At 39.5% G+C, this 23,636-nt stretch overlaps 1 protein-coding gene across 1 annotated transcript in view; it reads left to right on the top strand.

Moving 5' to 3' along the window:
* ntng1b (netrin g1b) overlaps nt 1–21,660 on the top strand; it is a 52,018-nt gene extending 30,358 nt beyond the window's left edge. Inside the window, exons 4-7 of the mRNA XM_079452838.1 lie at nt 6,937–7,109; nt 12,343–12,369; nt 12,668–12,712; nt 20,549–21,660. Of these exons, the coding sequence (XP_079308964.1) occupies nt 6,937–7,109; nt 12,343–12,369; nt 12,668–12,712; nt 20,549–20,799 (496 nt within the window). The 3' untranslated portion in view covers nt 20,800–21,660. The remainder of the gene's footprint in view (nt 1–6,936; nt 7,110–12,342; nt 12,370–12,667; nt 12,713–20,548) is intronic.
* The last annotated feature ends 1,976 nt before the right edge of the window (nt 21,661–23,636 follow it).

Raw genomic sequence — 23,636 nt, 5'->3', positions numbered from 1 at the left:
GAGTCTTCTAAAGGCCCGAATGTGGGAGATGTTTTTTTCTGCGGTCAAACAGCAAGAGCAAAACTACTGTGACTTTTCCTTTATACCTGTAAAGTTTACTTACACACTTAAAATTCTTCAGTATCATTTCAGTTTGTAGCTTGTTAAGTTTCAACAGCGGTGAACAACAGTAAAAGATGTGGCAGGGTTGTGCACAATTCAGGAATATAGGCTACTGAGAATGTATTTTAAATTATAAAATGTTCAAATATAAATTTAATTCCAAAGATTAAAGGAAGCAGTTATTTCTTGAGGAGAATACATTGACAAAATAACAGACAAAAACACAAACCCACTATTCTCACGCCTTAAGAAATACAAAATAAAAACAGATACAGATTTGATGTTTCGTAATGCGACCTCATGCAACAAATCACTATAGAATCCATTATAAGAAAGTTTGCCACTGAATATGGCACGAATGCAACATGACAAACGCCTTAATGGTTTCTTTTGTCTTTTATCGCTTTGCATTCACCACTGGCGTGCGTGTTGACACGGTTGTAAAACATAAGCTATTGATGTGTTCTACAGTAGAGCTACTACACCATGCTGCAAGATGCCAACCGGCTAGCACACATGAGGACTGCTCCAGGAATGCTCTCAAATCGCGCAGTGAGACCGGTCCACGCATTCTTTTTAGCACCTCGGTGAGCTGATACCGAAACAGCGAGAACTTTGTGGCGTAATGCTGCAACTGCAATTACAAAAGACTTTCGTGAAGACACCCGACATAATTTGACAGAGGCAAATCATTGGGATCCTTGAGATGCTTCTATATCCCATGAGCCCAAGGGACAGGATACGACGCACAGCCCGCAAAACAGTCACAGCCACCATTCTGGTCGATTAAACATGTTGCTAATTATTGTAAAACTAATGTACCTTTGACCTTGCTTTGTTCTTAAATTGACCGTGTTTTATATTGTACATAGTTTTAATTCATAGCATTAATATTTAGCTTATTTTCAGCAGTTTATTTACATTTGTGTTTTATATGTATATTTGCCCTTTACAATATTATATATTGCTTAAATGTTTTTTTTTACTCACAGATATAACTAAATTAAGGATGCATGGATATGTACATTTTGGCCGATAACGATAACCGATAATTGTTTAACCTTGGAAGCCAATAAGCGATATATCGGCCGATTTAATATAAAATTCCCTAAGACTGAAGCAAAAGGCTAAAAAGTGGACAACTGCGTTTATTTGAAAACATTGACTGCAGAAATCAAGGTAACCATTAGTTCTCTTTTTACCCCCTGAAATTCATGTACCAAGTCTACTTTACAATAATTAACGATTCTTTAACCTTCAAACTTTTCTGGTATATTTTTTATTTAATAAACAAATTATAGATATTCTTCCCATGAAAAAAAATCTCAATAGCCACGTGTCTAACAGGTCTCAAGACAGAAAGCATTCAAGCATTCGGCTTTAAACAATATGTTCCTATAATTTACACATTCATAAATAATTTATCTACATACTGTACCTACTAGAGATGCGCAGATGGGCTATTATTTCATCCGCAACCGCATCACAAAACTCATCATCCGTCCGCCATCCATCCGCACCATCGTTTTTGACCAATTTTCAAAACCGCACCGACCCACCATCCGCTGATTGGGCGATGCAAGGCGCTGCTGATGACAGCCACAAGACTAGAAAGCTCTTACCTCAGAATATCAGCAGTGAACTCCGATCGGTGCACAGGGAAAAAATAAATAGACTAAATTAAAGCAAACCGAAGCGCATCTCTAGTACCTACATCAACAATGTTTTGCTAACAGCAATCTCTAGTCCTAGTCCAGGCTCTTGTATTGTCCAAACAGGATTATTGCAATGCGCTTCTGGCTGGACTTCCTGCTTGCACAATCAAACCTCTCCAGATGATCCAGAATGTGGCGGCAAGAGTGGTCTTTAATGAACCAAAGAGAGCGCATGTAACTCCGCTCTTCATCAGGTTACACTGGCTCCCTGTTGCCGCCCGCATAAAGTTCAAAGCTATGCTCCTGGCCTACAAGACCACCACCGGGTCTGCACCATCCTATCTTCACTCGCTAATGCAGACATATGTTCCTGCCAGATCCCTGCGGTCTGCAAAGGAACAACGATTAGTGGTACCATCCCAAAAAGGAAAAAAGTCACCCTTACCTTCTCTGGATCTGTTCCACATTGGTGGAATGATCTACCTACTGATACAAGATCAGCAGACTCTGTTGCCATCTTTAAAAAAACGCCTGAAAACGCATCTCTTCCGTCAACATGTCGCGGATTGATTTTAACATAATTCTCCTCCCTTTCTTTCTTCTTAATCAAATTCTTTTTTAATAAATAAATAGAAAAATACTAACCCCACTATTCTTAGCTTAGGACGGGAACAGAGACGAGACCGGAGAGAGCCTATGGCTTCAGCAAATAAACCATAATCGCCGCTCTCCACACAAAACATGAGACTCTGTCATGATCCTGCCACTAAACCAAGAGAAACATGACATGATGCGGCAGAATCATGACAGTATTTTGTTGCCTATGTTGTTATAATTGCTTCCAATGGTTCCTCATCTGTAAGTCGCTTTGGATAAAAGCGTCTGCTAAATGACTAAATGTAAATGTAAACAGCAGTAAGTCAATGATCACGACAGAAAGTTAGTACTGTGCTGTATTTTAACTGTGAGCAGCGTGCAGCTGAAGTTGAACAGTAATTGATTATCGGCTATAATATATCGGCCTTAATTAAATTGAGATAAATTATCGGCCGATAAATGATCATTTAAATCAGGGGGTTTTAACGGATACACTTTGGCACAATTCAACTTTTGAATCACCTTTCATAAACGAATAATTACAAAACACAAATAAGCCCTAAACCAGTTAATTACTACTTATTTATCCAAACGAAAAATGAAGAGATGTGTTAAAATGGTGTAGTGTTATGGAAAAGGAAAGAAAAGAACAGATTAGAAGAAAGTGAAAGTGAAACGAGAGCGTGGTCAGATAACATTTGCATAACGTCCATGTCAAAACATGCTTAGAACATAAAGAACACCACGGAAGAGATTTTCTCAGGTTGTTTTTAATACTGCAATAGAATGCATATAAGAGCAACGTATATACGTAAGAGACATCAACCAATAGGCAACACAGACAAAAGAATAATTCGCAACAGTTCACAGTCGATCATTTTTCTTTTACAAAAAAAGCATTTCATTGGCAAAATCATTCTTCACAATTGTAAGTGTGGATTGGCCTGTTATTGCCGAAATTAAACTGAGAAAACACATCGCAAAATCAGAAAGATGCTGTCCTTTCAATTGTTTACTTTTATCAAAAGCATATAGCCCTACAAGGTAAGGTGAATGTGAATGTGCTGTACTTGAAAATGTTAAGCTATGTTTCATGTGTTTCTTTACTTCTTTACCCATATTACGGTGGTGATGCCTGTCTCTTATAACTTAAGTTGTTGCGCTTGTCATTACATCACTGGCCCACATTCCAGTACAGTAAAACAGAAAACAGTGTTCCCATGGCATACGATGGCCGGATTGCAGTCATACTACACCCAATCAGAGAAAACCATACGTACCCATTTAGCGCTGTTAAGTAGGTAATCAATTCACACTTCTGTCACTCAGTCTGTAGGGTGTGGCCAATTTCAATTCCAAATCATGACTTGAGTGTTTTTTCCATCCCTGAATACAAGGAACATCCCTTGGTTTGTTTTTAATAGTATCATATTTTGCACCATTTATTAACTTGCTGCTTCTAATGGTAATTTGGTCTCATCTATTACCAATTAGTGTAGTCTGATAAGCCTTCATATTACAGCCGCTGTAGCCTCAGGGCACTTACAAACAATGCAAAATAAGACAGACGATGAATAGCAAACAGCAGGACCGGGATGAGGCTGTGATAAACATCGGCTTGAAAATAACCCTGTCCTATTAAGTCTCATTTGCCACGGCCATTAAGTAATAACTCTATAACACTTTTTTTGATAATAGAGTTCAAACACAATAAAAATAAGATAATGGTATATAAAACTGCAATTATTCTTTTATTAGACTACATTTTAGAGACAAGGAGCAACTCCAAACACAAAAATATAAACAGCTAATGAATAATATAAAGTAGACTCTTATATCTGTTAACATATTTCAATATCTAGATACATACAGTGGTGTCTGCAGAGAATAAAGGATGCATTAAGCAGTTGCATGGCCTCAATGGTAAACACTGTGTATTGTGATACTGTAGGGAATTCATTCATACAGAGACATACAGAGGACAGGGAAAAGGAATAGACTGTCATTCTGGAAAAACACTGTTAACACTGTCAACATTCCACGAGAAACCAAGGTCAGACTGAAGCATAGCAAGAGGAAGCGACATGAAAGTCGGCCTTCTACTTCCTGTGAACTTAGCAAATCAATTTCAAACATTGTTTATATTTCTCAGTAAAGTTGCATGGGAGTGCAGACGCCCGCATGTGAGAGGAATGGTTATTTGGCAGGCATTTAGAATGCATTGCATCATGTGATTCCATAATCTAAGCCATGCACGTCCCCAGTTGAAACATCCACAAAAAGGAGGGTTAGTTTATTTTCTATTGAAAGAGGCTTCATCTGAACAGAGTGTGTAGAATTCCCATTGTGGCAAAAATTCATGAATATGAGTTATGAACTATACCTAATAGACAATGACGCTGTGCACAACGCCCCGAGCCATGTCTTTAGAGAGCGAGCGAGTGAAGCGAAACACTTACATACGCGATTCATAACAGGCGGGTGGAGCGTGGAGGTAAATGAGTCACTGAGTGGTGCCATTCTTAGATAATGGCCAAAGCCCACTATGGGAGTGCAAGCAGAAAAAAAGGCCAATAAAGAACTATTAAATGGATTTTCATCTTTCTTCCAGCACAAATGGTTGCGGTGCCAGGCTTCTTTCTCCCAGTGGTACCTGCAAAATGTTATGCGACGGTTCCTCCAATTTCAATATGACAATGCCGACGGCAAAAGCATCACGTCCCTCGCTGCCGTGCCATGGATACGCTGAACTTTGTGACATAAGCTTGATGATCCAGTTTTGACTGGTTTTTAATTAACCCGAGGGTCAGATCTCAAAGCACACCACTTTAGGGAATTTTACTATCTGGATGAAGGGCGTTTAGATACATCCACAGATTACAGATACGGGAGAGATTTAATTGACTACACTTATGACGCTCTACAGAGGCAGTCCACGTGATGAATATATTTGCCTCCAGAATGATTAAATTCAGACTATTCATATCAACACAAAAACATAGGCCAATACACCAAAGTTCAGTGGATTCTTCACTAAAACACTGACCGGTCCTATTAAAAGTAGGCTTGAGGAAGAACAAAATAGCCGTCCTCATCATCATCATCATCAAAGTCAATTCTGTAGACTCTGAACAGATCGAAGCACTCAGATTTATTGCACGTTACCGTAAATGGGTTCCTTTGCCGAACGAGGTACAGAGGCATGTCTACAGCTAGCCATCATTAAAGCGGAATTGAGAATATTTTGGTGCAGTTTTCCCGCAGTTATTAATCATTGATGTGCAATGTCACGAGAAGTAGAAAGTCAATTGGAATGGATGTATTTCTGACTGTTTCTGTAATATGTCTGTCTCAGGTTCACAGTGGGAGGTACTCACCACTGTGGTTCTCCAAAGAGCAAAAGTCCTCCTGCGAACGCGCTGCAGAAAAACAAATACAGACTTGATATCATACCGAACACAAAATCCCCGGAGAGGTGTAGCATATCCAGAATGCTCAATGATCTCATTAACCGCTGCCCATCACACTGGGAAACGGAGGTCAGAGGCACACAACACGGTTGTAACCTTTTGTCTCCTGGCAAAATCAATGACTGCAAATTATATTTAGAGTAGATATGGAAAGCGAGACCACTCGTCTCAAGTGACAACCGAGATAATCATCCGCAAACGCCGCTTTGTGTTCATTGTGCGAAGTGTTCATTGCCCTTCTAACTAGCAAATTATGATTACAAACTACAAATGCCCCTCCCTAAAAATATCAGGGAGAAGTATCGTATATCGCAATACAAAAACATTAAGATATGTATTCTGTTTTTTTGTTTAAATAAAAATGGTTGAATTAAACCTTGAATATTGTAAATTCTTAAACGTAATAACAAATGTTTCTAAAAAACAGTCAGTTTCATATTTTATTATTTTGACCAATATCATGATGTTATCATAATGGAATCATTATCGAAAACTTAGAATCGTGTATCCTATTGAATCGTGAGCTGAGCATATCGTTACACCCCTACAGGGAGACCAAAGAAAAGTAGTGTTTGACATGACAAACTCACAACTTCAAAAGTCACGACTCACTACAGAGCAAAAATAAGGCCTTTTTATATTTAATGCTCACCAAACAACCTAAAACAACAGTTAGTTTTTTTTTCTCAGCAGACATCAGAGAAACTTTGAAGAGGTGCTGTTAAGTGTCAATAGACTTTCCGCTTCTATCGTTCTTGATTTTTTTCACATTCGAGCCCAACCACTGAGAGCCTTTCATACAGCTTTCATGTCACAGATGTGACCTGCGCTTCTGTTCAGCATCTCCACAGGGGCACGCTCAAATGAGCTCTGTTTTAATGGCATAATGAAGCTCTCTTCCGAAGCATCATGGGAAGTCTACGTTAAAGGTTGGAGTTTGTAATGGATATGCCACAAAGAGGCTCGAACCCCCATTGCAAGGAAATTAATATTATGATCCGGCTAAGACGTCAAACGTGGCCATTTCTTTGTTCGCGGCACCGCCGTTGAAACATTAGCCCGGGTTGACATTTACCATTTGTTTTGATGTTTTGTGTTGTTCACCATGCTAGGTGCAAGTGCAATCTCCATGCCAACAGCTGTGTGTTTGACAAAGGGAAGTTAGGCTGCGAGTGTGAACACAACACCACGGGTCCGGATTGCGCCAGGTGCAAGAGACACTACCAGGGCCGAGCCTGGAGCATGGGCTCCTACCTGCCCATCCCCAAGGGCACTGCCAATATATGTGAGTACATCACTTCGTTTCCCTCTACACGTGATTATGAGAAAGCACAGTCCTCCATCATGAGCCGAAATGTGACCTTTTCAGTTGCATGTTGTGAATGACATTTTACTTCCAGAGCAAAAATAAAACCTGTAGGCACCACATATTACAAAGATTTATTGTGGGTTTCAATCTAGAGCTAAAATGTAAACCAGTGCCGACTCATGAAAGGACTCGTGTGTGATTTCTCTGTTTTTATACAACTACTAGAATTAGTAAGAAGTGAATTTCATGTAACATATTTTCCAATTATCTATTGTCAACTTTATTCAGGAGATTATTATTAGGGGTGGGAATCGTTTGGTCCCTCATGATTCGATTCAGAATGGATTTTTAGGGACCTGATTCGATTTAGAATTGATTCTTGATGTACTAATTCGCCTATTTAAGATTGAAGATGTCATCGCGTCACGTTTGGGCTCAGAGTCACACTTGTGTTGCTACATTGGCTTCTACTCTAGAACTGTCACACATTGTGTATACAACCGAGTGCACAGTAAATCCATTCTCATTGATGTATTCTGCTGTCAGACATTAAAACAAGTACAAAATAGTAATTCGACTCATTAGTGCTATATGTTAAACCAGGGGTTCCCAAACTTTTCAGCCCACTACCCCCAAAATAACAGTGACTCGAGACCCCCACTATCCTCGGAGGTGGTTAAAGTATAGAAACGTTGCACTTACTAGGTCTATCCAAACACGTGTATAATGACAACACAAAAGAACACAGTCGAGCATAATATTATTTTATAATAATTTGCTCATTGTTGATATTAACCAATGTTTCATTTCGACAAATAAAAATATCCTAAACTTAAAGGCTGAACAATAATCTGCGTGCACATATGGTGATGTTTAACGTGGTCCTGTAAATTGACTTGCTGCACCTAACCTAATGCGGTTGCTGATGTTGTTAATGTGATGTAATCAAATTATTTCAAAAATGAATTCACAGCTTTTGAGAATCGATATTGAATCGACTGGATTTTAAAACACAACTTGCCCATACCTATTTGCCACCCCCACTTTGGGAACCCCTGTGCTCGACGACAGTCACTTCCACACATTGCCACATCGTATGACATTTACATTTAGTCATTTAGCAGACACTTTTATCCAAAGCGACATACAAAGGTTTCAAGGAGTTCAGTATAACAAAATCATCATACACATACATTAAAAGAACGCTTTTTTAACCAGTTTTTGTGTGTTTGTACTGTGCAGAGCAGAGCAGTATCCGTCTGGCTAACAAACTGTGCATATTTACAGAAGTATGTTCATGTTCTTAAGTCTAACCAGTGACAGGTTTTGGAAAACCTGAGATATAGTAATGATATTGAATGTGCTGTTTCTCCCTGTCGCTCACTCACTACACAGAGCAGATGCAGAAAAAAACATCCAAAAAATCCCCATTTATCCTGCAGTGTAGTCCTACAGGGCTGAATGTATTTGGTTTTCTCTCTTTTTCTACTGCTACTATATGCTCCGCTGTGCTTGCGCATGAGGTGTGCACTCCGGGTGCTGCACCGACCTTGCAGTTGACTTCACTTATTTGTTCCAAAGACGTCACGTCATTATATTTAGTAACGTTTAAAAATATATATTTTTGAAATTTGAGAATCGATTCGACTCGCTAGCAGATTTAATCAATATTCATTGTGAATACAAAAAATTCTCCCACTCCTAATTATTATACAAATCTTTGGTGAAGACCAAAAGCTCATGCACATTGTAATGAAGCTCATGCACATTGAGGTTTAAAGTAACTGAAATCTGTTACAGACCACCATTTCATTTCAAATAAATTTTCGCTTGGATCAGTGCCAAAGATAATAGGATATTAACAAGATGCGCCCACAGCCATTACAAGGAAAGGGTAGGGAATGCATCGTCCAATTTGGTCCCGCCTTCCAGTAGAAATACCCAATTGTCAATCAATAAAGACTATGGCTGTCAAACCATTAAACGTGATTAATCGCATCCAGACCAAAAGTTTGTGTTTACATAACATGTGACCCTGGACAACGTATGGGTACATTTTTCGAATCATCTGAAAGCTTAATAATTGAGCTTTCTATTGGTGTATGGTTGTTAGGATAGGACAATATCTGGCGGCAATACAACCATTTAAAACTATGGAATCTGAGGGTCCAAATCCTAATTATTGAGAAAATCGCCTTTAAAGTTGTTAATCAGAGGCACTGTAGCAGGCCATCCACTCACAAAAAATTAAGTTTTTATATATTTACGGTTTGAAATTTACAAAATATCTTCATGAAACATGATCTGTACTTAATACCTTACTGATTTGGGGCATAAATGAAAAAAATATCATTTTGACCCAAACAATGTATTTTTGGCTTTTACTGACAAAGTTCCCATGCTACTTAAGACTGGTAAATAAATACATGTAAATATTTTCTAAATGTGTATACATGTACGTGTATATGTTTATAAATATAGAATTAATATTTCTTTGTCTGGGTTTAAACGCATTATATCGCATAACTCCCTGCCTCCATATCCCAACAAAAGAGACACTGCTAATTGATTCCATGTTTCCTAATACAATTTGATTTGTTTTGTTAAATTACTTTCATTTGATTTACTTCCTCATCCAAATAGTTGATCACAGCCTCCCTTCTGCCACCAAATCATATAACCTCCAAAATCATTTTTTTAGATATTAGTTTGGTGCTTCTCCCAATCTCAGAGACGCAGCAGCCATCATTTCCTATAGTTCCATGTTGCTATTGAGTAGTGGAACATCTGTCAAGTTCTTGGCCCAAAGCAGGGGGCTCATTGCCCTAATAAATCTAATGAAGGCAGTAACTGTAGCTCAGGGACAGAAAGAGGCTCACCACTGTCCAGATGGTGCAGGTAGAAGCCTCTGGCCCCCTTAGCGCAGGGCCACCCAAAAATAAGTCACTACTATCAAGAATAAGCCATTTAATTTATGCTGTCACACCCCGGAGACATTTTACGGCTTGGTGGAAAGCGTCAACTTTGATATTTCACATTATGAATATTCTCTATATTCTGAACACAACGATGCATGCCTGATCTTTCGTGACAATATTGGATTTGGCGCACCGCAAGTACGCATGTCTATGTGGCGGTACAGAAAATGTTATGTATGTGTACACATGCTCTCGAAAGGCTTTAATATAGCTGTAGCCTTTCCTCTCCCCGTTATGAAGGCCCTCATAATGCAGGGCCAAAGCTCAGACTGACAGCCAGTTATTAAAAACCCAATACCGGGACACATCTGTGCCAACCAGAGGGAAGCATGGACCGGCTATATCAAAGACATTATTAGCACCTGTTTTGGCAAGAAATTCACAATGCAAAAGGCTTGCATATGAAATCAAAACAACGTTATTACCCCTGCGGGTTTGTGAAATCAATACCTGTCCTCCTGTATTGTCCCCCATCCCCACTAAGGCATGTGAATCCAGTGTCACGCCACATGTCCTACGCAGCTCGTATTACATGAGAGGTTATTAAACATATGGCTCTCGTATAAAGACAAATATGCTGAGAGTGCACAATTTAATTAAGCTGTTATAGCTTTCATCTGTCATCAAGTCCTCTGCTTTAATCATAAGGGCAATGTATCTCTTTCTACAGATGGGCAGGTATATGGCTGTATGTAGATACACCGCGGGATGTGACCCTGTGTCTAATAATTCAGCAGGAAATTAAATCCATGTCATTGCCGGGTGGGATGGGAAGAGAGGAATATATTTGTGTGAACGAGAAAACTTCATGCTGTGCCTTTACACCAGCTCTAGACTGACAGATAAAATAAGAGACCAATCTCTTGCCAAACTGTAAAACAAGACTGGAAAGGACATTACATATTGGTACATGAGTTGTTAACTGTCTAACTGTAAGAAAAATACCATTGACTAATGATATTAGTTCGTTGGACTGTGTGCAGTGGCCCCCAAAAAATAATTAGACACTTATGTCATACTTAAATATATCTAGATGTTACTGCATTTAATACACAATATCTAGGAAGTAATTAAACGCTTTATTAAAAAAAAGAAAATGTCCATACTTACTGTCAAAACATATGGCTGTTATTATTCCATTATGACATCCATGTACTTGAGAAGGGAAAATGACTACTCATCTAGAAAAACATACAATGAGAACAGCCGACTAAGCCGACTTTTAGTTAGTTCTGAGGTCGAGCACAGCTTGCTTGTAAATTCCACTTGGTTAGATTTTTTGTTATCTAATACAGTGACATTAATACATTTTTCAGTTTCTTCCCTTTCTACAAACTTTGTAGTTTTGCTCAATGTATCATATTAAACAAAACGGTGAAATATCAATTCATGAAGCATACTTCTGGAGTCTTTAATATGTTTAACACATTCTTAAGATCCTGATTGTGCCAGCAGAGGGGGGTTTTTGAACCTCTGTTCTTGTTTGCATGTTGTGTCCCATGTGGGCAGAACAGGTGCTTGAGGAGTAAAGAATTATGTGTGTTCGGGACTTTTGCGATGAATAAAATGCGTGTTGGCTTAATCAATGCACGTTAAGCTCATCTACCAGCTGTCCTCTTCTGCCTGTTTTTCAAACTTGTCTTTCATAGCTTAGGTGAGCAGAATTTTAAATTAGCCTATTTTAAATTAGTCGCTAACTCTGTAAAGAGACCTATGATAAACAGTGAGTGTTTTCTCTTAACAAAAAACGTCTGAATTATTTGGAAGGCAATAAAATAATGTGGCTTGATTAGTCTGCTGGATTAGTCACAGCTGGCAGGTCACACAATTTACAGAAAACACCTAAATATAACATCAACCATCACACCAATCTATAGATTATGCAGCCAGTTGCATGCTGGGATATTGCACTGCCACGATAAGGCATGGTATACTAGTAAAATTGTTCTTAAGTGGAAGTACACAGGTTCAACCGTTTAAATATTAAATCTGTAATGATATTTGATGAGCTAAAATTAAAAAGGATGTGATGCAGAGGAAGTCAAATGATTTATACAACTGTACAGAATTACTGAATTTTAAAACATAAATACCTGGATGTTAATAAAAAGGTACTTTTCAATTCATGTGTGTTTTTGGCCAACACCATAAAAGTGTCAACAATTCTTGAGGGGAAAGATAAAAAAAAATGTGACTTACATGCTAACCTGAGTTTTCTCTTTTTACTTCAGGTATCCCAAGCAATCTTGTCAACTCTGGTGAGTTTCATTTGATTTGAATTTTTTTTTATCAAATTAAAAAAGATATGGAACATCGGCATGTAAAACAGCGAAAACAGAATTGACATTTCCAGAACTTTTTCATTTACCAAATTTGAGGTCTGCTAATCACAAAGCATTGACAATTCATAAATAATTTACCATAGTAATCGTTGTCTGACATCACTGCGAGGCATAAATGTAAAAGCTGAATGTGAACACAGATTTTATCAGTGTTACTGAATACTATGAATAAATTAATTGCAACAATAACTCTATATCTTTTGTTTAAACGAAGTTCGACCAAATGCATCCTCGCTTGGAGCAGCCAACCGAAATCAAGGTAAGATCTCTATCCTGCAAAAATATGGCTACCAAAAAAACAATCACTGCACTTTTACCATTATACTTTAAGTGCCCTTAAACAAAAAATCGTCTTTGTTTGTTTAAGTCTGTAATCGTGTCGATAATTAGTCTAACCCAACACTCAGCACACTGTCCAAGAACTGTTATGTGAATCACTGCTGAATATCACAATGAGATGTGTATAATCAGTAAACAAAGCTTTATAGCAGAACAGCTTAGATGTGGCTGCTTTTACGGACGTTAATGTTGTCATATTTAAGACAAGCGGATTGAAATGCTGAAGGATTCGGCAAACCCCTGCTGATTCTGACTGACAGAGAGCGCTCCTTTTTCTGTCAGGAGCAGATGCAGAACAAAACAGAGGATTGTGAGCTTCTGCTGGTTTGTAGCACAGCCACAGCTTTCAGATCCTATCCTACTGTTTGTGAGCAGCCAGTGGACAGCTGCGTTTAATGATAACCTTGTGGATATCATGGTCATTTGATAAACTCTCCATGTACTTTGATAACCTCTTCAACAACGTTAAAGCTTATCCCATATGGTTTGCCTGCTTTGACCGCCACATGAAAAGTGTGACCGATAACATCACAGTAGAAGTAACATTCACATTAACCAGTCAAAACGCTATTGGAAACTAGCTTGGAAAAATGTAATATCAATGACACCGAACATATGAAAACAAAGCAACAAACATGAATTGGGTTGAATATAAAAGCATTTTGCTCTCAATTGGGCAACTTGAGGGTCTAAAATAACTTGCCCCTCTTTTGTCTCAAGATGTACACTCGATTAAAGGTACAGAGCCAGTGTTATATATTTTGTTCAGCTGAGTACTTACAATATCTCAAATGTTTCCAACCACTTGTAAATCTTGAGAAAAAAACACAGGGCTGTGCAGTCGCCTGTGAATGGTGTCATGTCCGCGTTACCCTTTGTTACTGCCTTTACTGACGTAGAAACCGCATGTTAACAGTGTCGTGGACAAATGCGGAAGTAGTGTCTAGCATTTAGTAAGCCACTAGCTTGTTTCGAGCAGTCACTTATTTATGGACCACAATTATCCGCAACATTTATAAAACTTTATTACTTTACCTCATTCACTAACATGATTTCTCGTTCCCGTCTGATTGATGGCCATCAGCGGTGGAGTTGAAGACAACCGATCTCAGCATTCCACGCTCCCTCAAAGCATCATCAAGCTACGCCATTGTTGTTGTATTGATCGTGCACCCTCTAGCAACGGTTTTTACAAACAGTTTATAATAACTACTTTCTTGTTCTAATTTAAGACTAATTTATTACATTAAACCTGAATATAATCTGTGTCTATAAAACATAAGCAAATGACGAGAGTTCTTATTTTGGTTGAACTATCCCTTTAAGAGAGAGGGATAAAAAAACCTAAAAGCTAGGAAAGACGGTGACAGCTGTACATTTATGTACACTGATTTCAGAGACTTGAAATAATCCCTTGAGCAGATAAACCACATAGTGGGGAAACCATCAGTCAAGCCAAAAGAAAGATTGAAAGACATTCACAAGGGAAAACAAAATAACAGTAGAGATGCTGTCAAACGAAACACTCCTGAGCATATGAGATTCACTTACAAGTTAAAAAAGGCCATAGATAATAAGTGCTAATATCAAAAGAACACAAGACAAGAGTTTCAGATTTATTTGAACTGGCAATAAAATGCGCTTGCGCAACAGAAACAACAGTGTTTTCCATTATAATCCAGACAATATTGGTAATAAAACTTTGTGACATTATAAACCTGTGACTGCCAGAGACTGCTTTTTTTGTATTTCTGATGCCGATGCGGGTCTCCTTTTCCTACACCTGTCAGGGAACAGATAGATCTGTTGTATGCGGGTGCCACTATTGCTCTAGTCAAGAGCTGCCTGTTCTCTTCGAGTGTGAAAAAGTCAGTGTGCTCGAGGTAGGTGCGATACAGTACATATGTCTCCCAGGGAGACACAGACCTCAGAGGGGTTCACACCACAGTCTTTTCTTAGGTCAGAAGGTAAAGCGAACCGCAAGTGCAAATGCAATCCATGCCACTGCATGTGATGGGCGACCTAGCACACCCACACAACTGGCAGAGCGAGCCAGTTTACATTTACATTTGTCATTTACATGCGACCTGTATCTGGATGTTGTCCACATACACATTGAAAAGACAAGTGTAAATGTGCTTCTGATCAGAATGTTATATTCCTTAACGGCTAGTCAACTGGCAGCCCACGGGCCAAATGCGGAATGCACGCCCTGAGATGCCACATTTTTTAACTCCAAAACGCTGTTACATTCAATACAAATGTAATATTCATAACAACACTGACGTTTTATAAAGCTATTTGATTGGTCTGTCCAGAAAACGTATCTTATTTACAACGTTATAATCGGCAATCCACAACCACGGGTAGTTGGTTTGCGCACGTTATATGTCGCGTTCCAAAACACGTCTTGTGCCTTTGAAAGGCTGGAAGGGTACACCACGTGAATGGTTGTCTCAGATAAAGGAGATCTGTGTTGTTTTTAATGCAGCATTCAGCACCTATGTATGATTTAAACGGCTACATTTATGAAAACAGCTGTTCATCCCCCTCCAGAACTCGCACTACAAAGGATCTGCCCTTTTAATTGCGTGGGGCACATGAGTGCGATTGGAATTCATCTGAAGATGAGATAATAGTGTTCAGTTTTTTGCACAGATCAACTGATTATTTTTATATGATGCCAGTTTAACGTCACAAGGGGCATGGATTACTTTTATGCTGAAAATATTAACGTTTTTGACTTTCATTGATTCATAAATATCTTCTTGAAAAAATAATGCCACCCACATCTTGGATGGACTGGGGGTGAGTAAATTAAAAGAAATGTTATCTTTGCGTAAAAAAACACATCAAGGAATATAAAATACAAATACAAAGACAATATCCCTTTAAATTAAATATCAATAAAAGGAACATGCAATATCTGACTGCATGTTTTAATATATGAACTAAAAGTAACAGCAACGAAAACAGTGTAAAAGAAACAAAATGCATATATATAACTATAGAGATCGGATCAGATATCCAGATGTGGAAGCCACTTGATGTTGACATGTGTAAACACGCTGTGTTCTGATGTCTGAAGATCCGATCTGCTTGTTCATATTTTCAATGCGCTATTTAAATTTGCGCATTTTGAAGGGTAATGGAAACACAGCTACCGGAAGGAACGAGAGTTACATTCCTATGAGTTATGAATGACCGCCAGAGGCAGTGCTTCCAAAAAAAAGTTGGTCTGATTTTTCTGTGGCTCTGATGTAGCTCCGGAGAGCTCTTACTGTACACAAAAGTCCGCTTCCACAATCCTCTTGTGTATTCGACCTTGAAGGTCTCTCTGCACCTCTAAGGAATTGAGTAACCAAGGCATGGGCTCCCAATGGCTGACCATCTATTCTTACTAGATGTGCTGAAATTGCAGCCACATAGACTTTAAAAAGTAGAGGCTGCCCGATTATCATCTAGCAGAGATCGAAGATAACGCAACACTAAAGGGACCAGACATGGCTCCGGCAACATTGTCTGCCCCTTACACCAATCAGAGAACATCATCCACCTATAAACCACTTCTAGTGAAAGGCGCTCTAGAGTTCAATATGGTGTCCTGCACATCTTGATCACAGCTCCTCAGAAGTGGTTCTGGCCCTTCAGAGACCAAACACACAGCTGTAGCCTGTCTGGTTTCGGGTGCCAAATCTGACCTCCTAACTGATATAGCAGATCTCTCCTATTCGGAAGGCTCCAGGGCTCCCTTTCTACGAGCCTGTACAGCATTGGAAACCAGGGTCTCCCTGGCCAGTTGGGAGCAACTAGCAGTAGCCTGTGGTGTCCTTGAAAGACTCTGTGAACTGATGCCAAGATCAATGGTATTTGGGGAAAGTAACAGGTCTGGCCAGTCATGGGCTAGAACATCCTGCCCCAAAGGGCTGGATCTCTCTGCCAGGGAAAACCAGGGCATTGGGCCACCATTGCTGAGGGAATCCTGCCCAGAGTAACCCCCTTGGTCAGATATGATCTCTTTCTCCAGGGTTTCAACGCGAGAAGGCCTTGCTCCAAAACCTTGATCAGTTTGTTCATGTGCACACTGGGATTCAGGTGAAAACTGTTCAACCATCTTTGGAAGGGCTGCTGCTATTGCCATCATACCCATGAGTCTCAGGAAGTACCTGATTGAAAGCCTGGTCCGACTTCGAAATCGTTGAAGGAGCAGCACAATACTGTTCACCTGCTGTTCTGATGGTGAAGCTTTCATCAACTGTGAGTTCAGGATATTCCCTATGAACTCCACTGACTGACTTGGAGTTTGCTTGCTCTTGCTGAAATTCACCATAAGGCCCAGATTGGTAATATGGGAGAGCAGCTGCCCAATTTCCGTCGTAGCCTGCTCCTGAGAGTAGGAGCACAGAAGCCAGTCATCCAGATATGGGAGTATCTGTAGTCCCTTGGGCCAATGCTGCTGCCATTCACCTGATGAAGACCCTTGGGGATAGAGAGAGACCAAATGGAAGTACTCGGAATTGATAGACCTGATCCTGGACTGCGAAACGAAGAAATGGTCTGTGTTGTGGAGCAATTGGAACATGGAAGTAGGCGTCCATTAAATCCACTATGGTGAAGTAGTGCTGTTGCTTCCCACCCTGGAGAACATCGGTCACTCGCAACATGCAGAACGGTAATTTCTCCAGAAATTTGTTTAGGGAATGAAGGTCGAATATAGGTCTTACACTGTCATATTTTTTGGAATTAAAAAGTATATTGAATAAAACCCACCGAGCCGTTCTGACTCTTTTACTGGTTCGATGGCACCCTTCTCTAAGAGTTGTTTTATTTCTTGATTTAACAAATCTGAATGTTTTGGGTCTGAAACTGTTGTCGTTCTGACCCCACTGAAAGAGTGAGGCCGGCATCAGAACTGCAGCTTGTTCCCTTGAGATAGGGTCGCTATAACCCAAGGGTCTGAGGTTTTTGTTTCCCAGTAATTGAGCTGCTGATGAGAAAAACTTCCAACAGCCGGCCGCGGACCCTCAGGTCTCTATGATCTCTAGGGGGCAGTTGGAACTGTAGGCAGGACAGTGGAACCCTCCTTAGATCCACAAACTGCTATCTAGTCGTATCCAGCTGGAATCTGGGCTAATTGTCTGCTGTGCATCTTGGCCAAAGAGCTGTCCAGGAATTACAGGGAGGAGACTGCGCAAGCCAGACTTGTCGGCGTGTCTGTGTGAAAGTTGACATAAGCCTGCCCAATTCTATTGTCATAAATGCAACTGCTTATAACGAAGCCTCTCCCAAGTCAATGTATAATGTAGTATCACTTCCTGAAGCCTGGAGAGACTGGGAAAATGCCAACATTAGATGGGAGAGAGAGTTGCCAATGCGAACCATACACGCTGCTGTGTTATAAGCCTATATGAGAAGATTGTCAGTAATTCGACATTGTAGGTGAGGGCAACAGACATTAGTTCTCAACACTTCCTCTGGGGAGAGGACAAAAGTGTCAGCATCTTGCATCGTAGCCAATGCTCTTCTTGCACTAGTGTGGTGTGTAAGTGATTAAGGGGTTAGTCCAGCACTTCTGTAATTCATCAATACAATCTCTTGATGGTGGCATAGTAAGAGGAGAAGGTTGAGTTGAACCTCTGAAAAAAGCATTAGTAGTGGTTGTAACTACTGGAGCTGTATCAAGGCCTAAACGAGCCAATGCAGCTCAAAGGGCTCACTTCACCACCTCCTGTTCTGATTGTAAACCTTCTGTAGATCCACCTCTGATATCTTCAGGGTCCTTATGGGAGACCCGAGAGCAAAAACCTCTTTTTCCTCTACAAAAAACTGATTGTGAGAAGCTGTCACCGACATGGCATCTTCTTCCGACATGGGAGACTCCATCGTGGGAGCTTCAGCCAAAGGGATTGGTTTCTCAGCCGATTGTAACTTCATAAGCAAATACTTAATTTGAGCAAACTCTGCAGACAACCCGTCCATCTTCTTAGTTAAGGAATCTTCTTTAGATCTGTTGCCAGCCGAAGCACCTCTTGTTTAAGTATGTTTACGTTTAGCCACTGCTTTACATTGTGTCGACGGTGGAGGCAGCAGTGACTGTGGTGGTTCTTCCACCATAATAATTACCCTAGAGGTCTTCCTCTCCCAAGAAAGTACTTTACAGTCATATAGGCCTCCTTTGTGAGACAATTTTTCAGATGTTCCAGGCCCAAACAGGAACGGCAACATTCGTGCCTTCGGGGCTTGCACAATGTGCTGAAATTAGAAAATTGAGAAATGAGAAATTCTCTAGGCCAAGCGAACGCTCTCTGACCTCTGCTGCAAGATAATATCTCGTACACATCACAAATATCAATAACGGTATATAGATTTATACTCTTATTATATATTTTATATAGTATATATTTTTAATATAGTATGTACATTTATAATAGAAATATGTCGCTGTATCCCACATTTTGCGAGCAAACCCACGCATTATTTGCCACAAAACTTGTGACACCTCCAAAATGTATGTCTTTCTTCAGTATGATAAAATAATCTCCTTCTATTTCTCAGCTTTTTACACAATATTTTGAATTGACTGCCCCTAATCTAATGTGCAGTTTGACAACATTTTCTGAAGGTTAGCGTCTGCTTTCACCCACCATTTGAAAAGAAAAGAAAGAAAACGTGTAAAAAAGTTTCAGACCCCATTTGGTACCATATTCATGAAAAGTGCCCCTCCCCACAAACAGAAAACAGCACAAATGCTATTGACTGTTAGAGTGAAAATACTAAAATTAGCTGTTAGCCAAATCATTCCAGTATGGCATTATATATTACTTCATCATATTACTTATATCAATAATGTGGATCTCTGCGTCTGCTTTATTTCATTTTTATTCTGTCCCTGCTTCACAGAGGACCTGGATGTAATCCATCTCAATGAAGAAAGCACCCAGTTTCTTTTTACACTCAGTTTCTGAGCAAATAGTCCTGTCTCTGCTCCCAAAGCAAATATTTTCCTCAATAATGGAAGGGAGTACAATGCAATAGCAATCATCTCTTTTCCACTAAAGATCGTGTTTACAGGTCAAGAGAATGATGATTAAAGTGACTTGTGGTTGACTTGCATCATGTCATATCGTTCACTGCACACCTCTGTCCTGTTCGTCTGGAATTTTAACTAGAAATGTGAAATGAACAAAACTCAAGCAAAATGTAATTATGAAGTATGTTTGTTTTTCATTTTCCGAATGATTAAAAGATGGATCCGTCTTTCAACCAGGTAAGAAAATCAACAGGAAATGTTGAAAGGTTCATAAACAGTAGATGTTGATTGTACTGTTCTGCATGGAAGAACAACCTCTCAGTTCCTGTTTGCATATATAAAGCAATTTGCACAGTTTTTTGTTTTGAACTTTCATTGATAGCTTTATAAGAAAGATTCACCAAAAGTCAACCGCTGTGTTTTCAATTTCTTTCCCATACTGAAAAATGTCACAAAGATATATTTCATGCTCCGAATTCCACCACATACTCGCTGATTAATCATATCACTACTGCAATATTACATCGGGACTGTCGTCCCAGCGTTTCTTTAAAAGAAACCCCTGAGTGTCTCTCCAGCCCCCATCATAAGCAATCAAACACACAGAAGCCTGATGATTAATATGATAGAAGCACATTTTTCCCCTGGACAATGTTTCCTGATGGGTGGAGATTGCCGCAAGAGGGAAGCAATGCACATTCACCTATTTTTCTCTGCTCTCCACAGCTCGGGTGTGCGACAACATGCTCCTGCGCTGTCAGAATGGAGGCGTGTGCCACCACCACCAGTGGTGTCAGTGTCCAGCGGGTTTCACCGGCGTACTGTGTGAGAAAGTCCAATGCCAGGGTGACTCCTGTGACAAGCTGCAGTCCAGCCAACCATCTCTCCACTCCTCACCCACTGCGCAGACTCTCCCGCTGGTCATTCCATCTCTCCTCTCCACCCTGCTGGTCACCCGGGGCTTAACGTCTCTCTGAGAAAAACGCTCAGACCCCAGAGACATTCTCCACGGGGCACTCATCCTGTTAGAGGACACAAGCGTCATGGCTGAAAAGAAATGCTCTCGTGATACAAAGGAAATTCAAAATGAACCTTCTTTTTAGGAAACCACAAAGTTTTCTACTCGATACTACACGTCAATTAAAGTTCGCCGGGGATGATAGATAAACCCACTAAAAACTACAAAAACTAAAAAGGGAACATACAAAAAAAACGATATTAATGACTATCAATCTTTGTCCTACAAATGTTAGAAAACGTCAAATCAATACTCTGTTACACAACTTCGAAGTCATTTATCAGATGAAACATTATCTCAAGTCTGTGGGCCTGCAATACATTTCTGGAGACAAGATTTATCGAAGATGAAACAAGATGTACTCTTTTGTCTGGCACCTACACATTTAAACACACCCTACGAAATTGGCTCACACACCGACCCTGTCGCACTTTCCTGTAATTCTGTGAAGTCATGCAAAAGCTTTGTCATCTGTACCATCGGTGAGATTGATGTGTCACACATGTATTGGTTCATTTGTCAACAACTGATCAGTCAGACCTTACTGATCGATGGTCATCTGGTATTATTAAATATAACAGAAAAGAGACAGCTGTAGTGAAATTATGTATTGGGATATTTTCATTTCTGTAACCTGTACAATATGGGCGGTATAATATGGGAAGTATTGCCCTAATGAAGTATCACTGTTCATTTGCTAATCCTTTTGCTTAAAATATACGTTTACATTGTCACCAACTAAACTGTACTGGAGGTTTCACCAAAAGACTTTGGTGAGAAATCCTTGTTGCTTGAAGCCAATGTTTGTGAATTAAAAGTGAAACATGACTGTTGGTTAATTGACACTTCATTACTTTGAAGCATCAGGCACAGTGAAAATGCTCATGAGAGCCTTATTTCATAATATTAAAATAGTACTTAAGAGAGATTTAAACTATGGCTGAACAATATTTTTTAAAATTAACAAAATATCACAATTGTGCATAACACAACATGAATATTGCAACAGTTTGTTGAAAAGGTCAACGTTTTAGCTCAAGGCAGATAGCAGAAGGGCTGGCAGCGTTAATGTTACTATTTGTGTGTGCATCTTAATGTGGTTCAGATTTATTTTACATACTTAAAACATATAGCATAATATTTCGTATTCTATCTTGCACTATTTTTTTATTTAATTTTTACATTATTCGATATCATGCATCCCTGAACGATCCTTTTCATTATTGTTTTAAAAATAAATTGATAGTTGTTGCAATGCTTTAAATTAACATTTAAAATATGATCACAGATTAAAATTTCCTTTGAGATTTTTTGGTAAAAAGGTCTGAAGGGAGCAATTTTTCTGAAACTTGCTCCAGCTATAGGTAGTGAACTTAACAGCAATGCAATAAAAAATGTCCTGCGGAGACTGAAATCAAATGTAAATCATAAAATGAATGAGTAAGAGCGGTGTGTTGACGAAGTGCGGATCGGAGAATGTCACTCACCGTGAGGCATAACATGCAGTCGTGACACAGCAATCATTTGTCCACGCTGGGCACTTGAATGAAAATGAAGCCATTCTGAGCCTGACACACAGAGCGAAAGCGAGCCGAAGGCTGGATAGATTACATTAGCGAGATTAGGCCTCTTCATTTCAATCAAATGAAATCCTCTATCGCCCTTCATCTTAATAACTTTCCTCCCCAAAAGACAAGTGAAGATGTCATTTTATTTTGAAGAATAACTGCCACGTCCTTTTTAGTTCACTGTGAAATTGGTGATTAGGCTCAGGTTGCCCTTTTATTGTCCGCCCCATTTTGCTCACTATTATGAATGTGGTGAAATAATTAGAAACACTGCACTTCCAGATGGAAATTTAAGATTGGGCAGATAAATGAGTGTAAACGCTGTAACCGGTAAACAAGTTATACTGCATCTCATTATTGAATGCAAATGCTGTCAGAATGCTAATGATGTGTAATGAGTCTGGAAACAAACTCCCCCCAGCAAACTAACTCCACGGTTTTTCTGATGGACATTGAGGGTCAATGAGAGTTGTTTTTCTTGTTCGTATTATACAAGTAGAGGCTTTATAGATTCTTTAGACTAAAATGTGAAACACAATTCTCAGATGCTCACCTAGCTGTTTATTAATTGTGAGGCTTATGTCGCCTGTAAAAAACTGAGTTTTGTACAGGTTCACCCAAAACGAAAATAAATGTTTTCTTTCTTTCTGCGCCACTGCGTGAAAGTCCTCGGAGACCATAAAAACTCTTTCAGTACGGCCCCAATGATATCATTGTTACATTATCAATGGTTTACTGAAGTAGTGGCTCGTTCTCAAGGTCCAATGTTTCTCAGAGCATAAGGAGCTGCTCACTTGAGATCGTCCATGACAATGTTACTAGGCCAAGATGTCCCACCTCTGAGATGAGAAAGAACACGAGGTGCAGTACAGTTAGGCTAAATCATACCCCTTTATGCTTTTGCTCCAACTTCCTGAGCCATTTCTAAAAACTTGTAAAGGTTAAAGTATCAAGAATGTGTGCATCACTCATCCAGTTGATGGAAATTGATGTGTGTTACACTGCTGCTCTAAAACATTGCTCTTTTTCTTTAAATTGTGGCCTGTTTACAAAGAATGATGCAACTCTCAGAATAACATTCAGGCAACATTCATCTCCAAGGAACAAGACTGTTTCTTTATTCATGGCAAGGTGTGACTATTTGTCTAGTAAAAAGATTAAGTTAACACGCTTTTTAGGTACACAACACACTCCACCCAGATTTAACAGATATATCCAAAAGGCTGAG

This window comes from Barbatula barbatula (genome assembly GCF_947034865.1).
Source record: "Barbatula barbatula genome assembly, chromosome: 3".
NCBI classification, from domain to species: Eukaryota; Metazoa; Chordata; class Actinopteri; order Cypriniformes; family Nemacheilidae; genus Barbatula; species Barbatula barbatula.
This window is presented reverse-complemented; position numbering and strand designations above follow the sequence as displayed.